Source organism: Vanellus vanellus (genome assembly GCF_965231255.1).
Source record: "Vanellus vanellus genome assembly, chromosome: 15".
Taxonomy (NCBI): domain Eukaryota; kingdom Metazoa; phylum Chordata; class Aves; order Charadriiformes; family Charadriidae; genus Vanellus; species Vanellus vanellus.
The window spans coordinates 12,625,126-12,632,821 of record NC_138920.1 but is presented as its reverse complement, the minus strand read 5'-3'; the positions used below and the strand labels follow the sequence as shown (position 1 = coordinate 12,632,821).

Here is a 7,696-nt window from a genome sequence, read left to right as displayed (position 1 = left end):
AAGCCTTCATATTGGTAACAGCACTGCTGCTGCCAGTAGTCCTGCCAGACAAGACATTGTAAAGAGGTCCCCACAGCAGCTACTGGGTGCTTACTGGGAGCTAAGAAGCAACTTCCTTCCTGCACTACTCCTGAAAGAAGCTGGGACATAGAAAGTAAAGTGTTGGAGGGATGAAGGGAAAGAAGAGTGGCAAAAGTATGGGTCCTGCCTGTTCTGCACACAAGCAGTCATAGCATAGTCAACGCTATCCCAGTGAGGTTCCTGCAGAGAACTGCACAAGGAATAGTCACATTAAGACTGCAAAACAGCAATGCTTTCCCAGAAGCAGAGGACCTCGTGGATTAGAGGCACAGGCAGGAATCCTTGCACCTTCAGCAAGTCCCAAACTGCCACCGAGTGAAAAACCTTTCCACCCTAGCACTGCAGACCCAGAGAAGCAGCAGAATTACTTCAGCGTGAGCTGGATTAGGGGCCTCCTTGCTGTGTGCTGGTGACAGAAGTGCCATACCATGAACCTCCTTGCACAAAATCTCTACCTGGATTTATCAAGCTGGGGGAAAACTTCTTCCTCCACTGAATCTCAAGGAGAAATTAAGTATTAATTATCACCAAGCTCTGCATAAGGGCTTTTTAAATTCATGGGCAGGAATACAACAGAGATCCTCTGACATTCCTATCTGGATACTAGAAGGAACTAGAATAGGATTCTTTCCAAGACGAATGAATGATGCCATGCCCAGTCAGTCTCACAAGCAAAGTGGACTGACTACCTGTGGCAAAATCATGAAGCAGTAGTCACTTTTACATTCTTATTTCCAGGTTCCTCTTATCTTAATCTCTGAAAAGAACAAAATTTTACTGAACAAGGAAACCGACATCTACCTAGCCTCACTGGAAGCAAGCAGCTGGCAACCCTCCAGGGAAGGGTGCAGAACCAACTGCTTGACCCAAAAACTGTTCTGAGCATACTTCACTGGAGTGAATGACAGTGTCATATTCATTGCCAAAAAGTTGTGTCTAGATCGGAAATGCTAAGTGTGGACACTAGGTTCTAGGGCATCCCCTCTATCTTAAAGAGGAAACGAGACTGGAAGCAACAGGCTACAGAGCTCTACAGTTCACAAGCACAATCAAATTTCATCTTCAATCACCGTATGTGGTGCAAATCCTGGCCTGTGAAGAAAGTTGCCTTTACCTTGGATTAACACAGACCCAAAATCCCAGCCTGAGAATTACACTGTAGAAGGATGCCTAAGGTTCACTTCTAGGAGGTTGGAAAGTGACATGCCAAGAGCAGCTGTGGTATTGCTAAACACAGATGACTTGCAGAAAGCATCACAGCCCCACATCAAGTACAGAGTATTTAGTGCTCGGGGCTTACGCCTATCGGTAGGGTAAACAGGGTGATTCCTGCTGCAAGCATCACGAGTCCCGGCTATTGGTAAATCTAGCTAGGGTCTGACCAAACCGTTCTCAGCTCCAGGCATCCCACTTGATGCACAAGATCCCTTGGTGTGCCAGCCTGGCCTGGAACTGCTGGTTCGGTAGCTTGATGCGAGGTAGCTGCACCACCTGCTGTCTGCTCTGAAGCAAGTTACCAGTGTCTATTAGAACATTATTAAAGATGATCATTATTAACGAAAGTTTTATTCTTCAGAACCAATGTTTCTGTAGGACATGATCTTGATTAAAGTCATCAAGAAAGACTTTCTATCTGAAAACTATGAAGCCGGATCAACGGAGTCTAGTCAAAATGGTTCATGTTCTCAAACAGAATATGCGAAGTTGACTTTAATACCCAGCTCCTCTCAAGAGAAAGATTGCACTGTTATGCCTTTGGGAAGTGCTCTCAAGTTATTCCCACTCCCAAAACTTCCAAAGCTAGCATCGAACAAAACTTTTTTGCCATGCAAAAAACCAGCCACCTGCCCAACGCCACTTGTGGCTTAGCAGAAAGGAAAAAGACACCTCTTAAATCCTGCACCATTCCCCTTTCCTGGACAAGGCTGCAGCACTAACTGATACAATCCGATGAGGCAAAGAGATAAGGTTCCTACAGAAAACCACAATCCTAAAAGTTGTCTGCCTTCATGCATGAACAAGACACCATATCCTAAGACAAGTCAGTGTGTTTTCTTGGCTGGCACAAATATGACAGGTTACAGCAATATCCCCCTAGTCTTAGAGATCAAGGATCCTGTTCATGGGCAAGTATTTTGTGTGCCAGGCCTCAAAAATAATCGGGCATGCAGTAGCAAGGTCAGCGCAGGTCTAAAAGGAAAGGAGTTCAGAAGACAAATAACCTCTGCTTGATGAAGCATAGGTGCATAATATGCAGACAAAAGGAAATCAGAAAAACAGTTTATTTAAAAAACAAAATATCCCCCCCTCAAATACCCACATATTTCTGATAAGCTTATTGCTCAAGCTAGATCTCCTGTGATACTGCTCTCTCTCTCCTTGGCCTGTAGAGCCAGAAGTACTCATGCACCCCTGTCCTTCCTCTAACCAACATCATTTGGTTATGTTCAATTGGTCCCAAATACCAGCATTTGATTCGCTCCTTACTACGCACACAGAACATGAGACGTCACCAGGCACAAAGGCTCCTTCTCACTGGGACAAGTCTATGGATTTATACATACAGTCATCTGCTCCCACCAAGATGGGAGTTCCTACTTAGCAGAACGACAAAGTATAGGAAGGTATATCTACCTTCTCTTTTGAAGCCATAGCCTAAAAAACACTACAATCATCCCTGAACCACTTTGCCTGCAGTCCAGACATGTCCACGCTCATTCTACAGCTCACGGTCTACACTCTAAATGTACAGCCTTCAGGGTTCCCTAATAAGCTTTCTATAGCATTTCCCAGTCTCACCATGCCATTCTACTTCCACTGAACTGGGGCTCATCTTCCAAGTTTGCTCTCTGTGAAAGGGATATTGCCATCTTGTGCAGCATCTACAGCTCCACGCTGTAGCAGAACAGCAGGACTCTCCCACCAGGTCCTGGCTTTCCTTTGGGTGGTCACAGACAAGAGACTCTTGGACCTTCCTCCTAGATAGCTGTCGGGCAGGTTTGGTAAGAACAGAGCAGGGGCCTTTGTGCTTCATGTTCAGTCAGTGGTGTTGTGGGGTTTCAACATCCTCTTCCTCCTCCGCACCATGTTCAGTGTGGCGCAGCAGCAGCTCCAGGTCAGGGTCTGAGCTGGCCTCTTTGTGCAGCTTCAGTGCTTTTTCACCTGCATGCAGACAGCCCATTTAGTGACAAACTGGCTAGTACCCATCAAATCTGGCACTGGCCAGGAGCTGGAACTAGACACAGCTCCTAGTGATGCTATGAGAATGCCTACAGAGACAGAGGAAGGGATTTAAAACAGAATCACCTTTGGAATTCATGGCTTTGAGAATGACATGAAGGGAGATTCCTGACAGACAGACAGCAAAGCCCAGCCAGTTCAGGAGACTGAGGCGGTCTCCCAGCAAACGTGTGGCGAGGAATAAAATGCAGATTTCCTGTGGAAACAAAAAACATGACAAGTGGCAGGGCAGGACCTGAGGAGATATGCATGAGACATTCTATATCTCAAGCCTAGATCAAGATGGCAGGCTGCTAATTTCCATCAGCACATTCTCCTGTGTGCAGAGGGTTCTACAGTTTTTAGAAACAGAACGACCTGTTAAACTGGGATGTGGGATTTCAAGTCCTCTGACTGCACAGCTTGGCTACATGGGAATCCTGGGACTTGTGGACCAGATAAATTTCACGCCACCATTCAGCTACAAAAGCAGGTGTGCTGGATTCCTCAAAGGAGGGGAGAATGTGCTAAACTAGGTTAAAGGTAGCTCAAAAACCAGTTGTTTGTTCATATCCAGGTCAGATGCAAGAGCATGCCCTTCTTACCCCTCCTCACAAGGCCCACATGTTTTAGTTCCAGATCCCACCAAACTTTGGACCTTAACGGTATTTTTTACAAAACAGCCACTACTCTCTGCCCCTTGCCGTCAGGGACCAAGGGACTTCATTGCAGAGAGTGCAAGGCAAAGCATCAAGCTCCTGTGCAAGGAGAACGAAAATAACAGGAGATGATTTCTAAGGCTGTAAGGAAGTTCCCACCACATGAGGACCATTAGGGACAACTCAGTACTTGCCTTCTAGTATTAGCACAGGAACCATGCCTTACCTTAAAAATGCCAGCAATGGAAAGGGTGAGGCTAGATGTTCTGGAAACCAAGAGGAACTCAGAAAAGCCTAGACCAAAGGCAAGAATTCCACCCAAGAACAGCTTCCCTACCAGAGAGAACAGCATTCCTGCTTCATGGAAACGGAAGAGCTTCTCTGATACGGACAAAGGCAGGCCTAGGAACAAGACAGTGAGTAGCAGAGTACCTTTCCCAATGCCCAGGACTCCTCACAACAAGATGGGGGTGGGCTGCTCACATTCCAACACCAAGAGGATGTGGAGCCAGTTCTTCATGGCCCTTACTTCCACAAGTGTGGCAAGCAGTCTTTAATGTTCTACCAGCACAAGGTATAGCTGGGTCCTTATAATTCCAGGTCTCTAACTACTTTGTAATACAAATTCATAGCTGGTCACTTATCTAAATGAATCATTGCAAACAACAAACTGCTAAGCAATCTCCCCAACCACTCTATAAAGCTGTCCCTGCTTTCTCTAATTAACTCACGCACCCTCAAACACCGCAAAGAGTGGTAAGAGCCCCAGGAACATGAGCGGCTGCAGGTGAAACATGATATCAATGGGGTTCTGGAGCCCTGAAAGAGGAGAATCAATAACAGACCAGGTAGCAACAAGCCAGGGAATAACATAGCTCCTACAGCTTTTATTAGTACCATTCCTAGACACACATCTTATTTGTAATGCCCACACCTGTGCTGCTGCAGAGACCAAGCCACCTTCATTACCCATCAACAGACAACCCCTGCCCCAGGTTTCAAACACTCCCTCACACAAGATGTTTTGTTTCTGCAGCAAGGTCTACCACCTCCTTGTTCCCTTTCCCCTTCCCAGCACCACCCCCCACTCCCTAACACCCTACATACCCAGTTCAGCCTTCTGCATAAGGATCTGTGTGAGAGTCCAGCGAATACCCCCAAGGAAAGAAGCACACAGCACCAGCACAAAGCCCTGTGCGTTGAACTGTGTGGACTTGTAGGTGAACATGAAGAGGCCCCCAGCGATGAGCAGAACCACCAGCAGCAATGCCACCCTCTGGATGAGAGCAAACACAAAGTCACCACAGACCCCTGGAGTTGAAGAGAGACAGACACCTCCTCTCTTTCAGATTCAGCCACATAGTTGCATTCTTCCTCTGCTTATATGTTTCTTGTACACGTACTGCCTGTTTCCCTGGGCCTGGACTTCTCCCTCCCTAAAGCGTTGCGTGGGACCCTTACCACTTCCTCCAGCTTGAAGAGCAGTGAAAAAAGCAGGATGAAGATAATGGCAGATGATTTGGTCATCGTGTAGCTGTAAGGGCCAAAATACACTGTCAGTCTCCTCCAATGTAGTTCTTCCCAGAAAAGTAGCATTAGGAACCAGATCACCCACTCGTACAGCAAGCTGTGACAGACCCTGCATGCCAGCCCCACCACACCGTGCACCCATTCAAGAAACGGACCCCAAGAAAGCACTTTGTAAACCCCACCAGAGGGTTCCCAGGGAAGATGGTGTTTGTACTCACAGGGAGACAGTGACGTATAGGAAGCTCCAGTTACTCAGCCCAATATCCAGGGAAGTTGACAGAGCTAAAGAATCAAAGAAAAAATCCTGACGTTAACTCTCATCCACTACATTAAACAAAACAAAACAAAACCCAACCCCTGCTACTCAACCACAAGCACAGGGAGCAGAGGAGACCCAGAAAAAAAATAAAACATGTTTTCCTCAGGTTAACTCTTCAGTGCCGACGTAGTTCAGATATCTTCAGCTCTTTACATTTCTGTCCTGTTCCCTGTGCTTGAAGTTGGGCTCAGCACAGCCCTCGTTAAACACACACTATGCAAAAGCGCAGAAATAACCCTTGCCCTCCCCGTGACTGAAAGCCACCACATGTTTGCACAAAGTCTTGCTGGAATGTATCTGAGCATGATAACTGATAAGTATGAGGGGCACTGCAAGAAGCCTGAAGCAGCAAGTCTGGCAACAATCCTTAAGGCTGGTGCAACTCTTGCTAAAGTCCATTCTCCCTTGTATATAAACTTCCTACCAGAGGAAACAGTTTCACTGATCCAGTGGGTGCTGCGCTGAACAACAGCACTGCTACAGGTGTGGAGAGAGCATTTTTCGAGAAACTATGTGGCATGTTAGGCAAAGGCACTGCAGATCTTCGCCCAGGTGCTGCTCTGTGGCAGGCAGCATGGCCATGACCGAAACAGCATAAGATACAACCGAAGAACTTCTGAAGTAGCTCCGGAGCTCTGTGCTCCGAGTAGGAGCTTCACCCCCCGGCCTCAGCCACAGCAGTTTTGCATGTCATGTACGATGAATTTCTCTATCATAACGACAAAGCTCCAACCGGAGAAAGCCCCCGAATAACATAAATGCATGGCTTCATACCAACGTCAAACAGAAAAAACAACTTGCAGAGACAACTGACAGAGGTACCGTGCAAGATTCTCGCTGTATGTTCGCGTGTGCCAGTGGCTCCTTTAGAAAAACGCACTCAGCGCGGCCTCTCCCCGTTCTAACTACTTTTTGTCACGGCCGGTAAAGACATCGCGGTCTAAAGCCACAGCCGTCGCCAGCACCCGCCGCTGCTGAGGAACCGCTCGGGCCGCGTCCCCCCCGCCGCCCCGGCAGGCCTCCCGCTTCTCCGGCCCCGAAGCCCACCCCGAGAGCCGCGCTCGGACGCGGCCGCCACGACGGCCATAGCGGCGCGGGCCCCGTCCCCCCCCCCCGCCCCCGCTAGCGCCCCGCCAGCGCCCCGCCGTACCTCCCCCGGCCCCGCCGCACCTCCCCCGGCCCCGCCGCCCTCCCCTGCGCCCCGGCCGTACCTGCGGGGGCCGCCCGGCGGAGGCAGTCGGCCCAGGAGAGCGCGGCCCGCGGCCGGCCGGAACGGCAGCGCGCCAGGGCGCGGGCGATGGCCGAGAGGCCGAAGATGAGGAGGAGGTGCAGCAGGGTGACGAGCAGCGGGAAGGGGAAGCTCTGCGGGACCGACAGCCGCCGTCACTGATGCTGCCTCCCCGCCGCCCTCCTTCCCTCTCTCTCTCCCTCCCTCCCTCCCGCCGCCCCGCACCTTCATCAGCCACTTGTTATAGAAGGTGATGCCGATGGAGAAGCTGTAGTAGAGCAGCACCAGCGGCGCCGTCAGCGCCGCGCCGCCCGCCGCCATGCGGCCCGGCCGCCCCGGGGAGGCGGCTGTCCCTGAGGGGCCGCGGCGGGGCGGGGCGGGCGGGGGAGGGGGCTGTGAGGGGGAAGGTGAGAGTGTGAGGGAGGATGTCTGCGGTGGGCGGGGCCCGCAGCGGTGACGTCTCTGCGCAGGGCAGGCCCTGCTTGGAAAGAGGCGGAGGCGGCGGCAGACGGAGGAAAGCGATTGGTTATTATTGTGACACGTACAAAAGCCGTGCGGCGCCCAGACGGCTGCGCCGCTCCGCCCCGAAGCGGTGGCCACGCCCCTCCCGGCCCCGCCCCGTCCCGCCCCGCCCCGGCGGCGCAGCGCGCTCGGACGGCG

The 7,696-nt window shown here is 50.7% G+C and overlaps 1 protein-coding gene across 1 annotated transcript; it reads right to left on the bottom strand.

The window, feature by feature from the left end:
- Window positions 1-2,389: 2,389 nt before the first annotated feature.
- Window positions 2,390-7,357, bottom strand: SLC35H1 (solute carrier family 35 member H1; the record flags this gene model as incomplete). Its single annotated transcript, XM_082490872.1, has 9 exons — window positions 2,390-3,243; window positions 3,388-3,517; window positions 4,186-4,361; window positions 4,695-4,778; window positions 5,067-5,235; window positions 5,421-5,493; window positions 5,708-5,771; window positions 7,020-7,170; window positions 7,262-7,357. The coding sequence occupies 9 exons, from the start codon at window positions 7,355-7,357 to the stop codon at window positions 3,122-3,124; spliced, it is 1,065 nt and encodes a 354-aa protein (XP_082346998.1). The 3' UTR covers window positions 2,390-3,121.
- Between the last annotated feature and the right edge of the window lie 339 nt (window positions 7,358-7,696).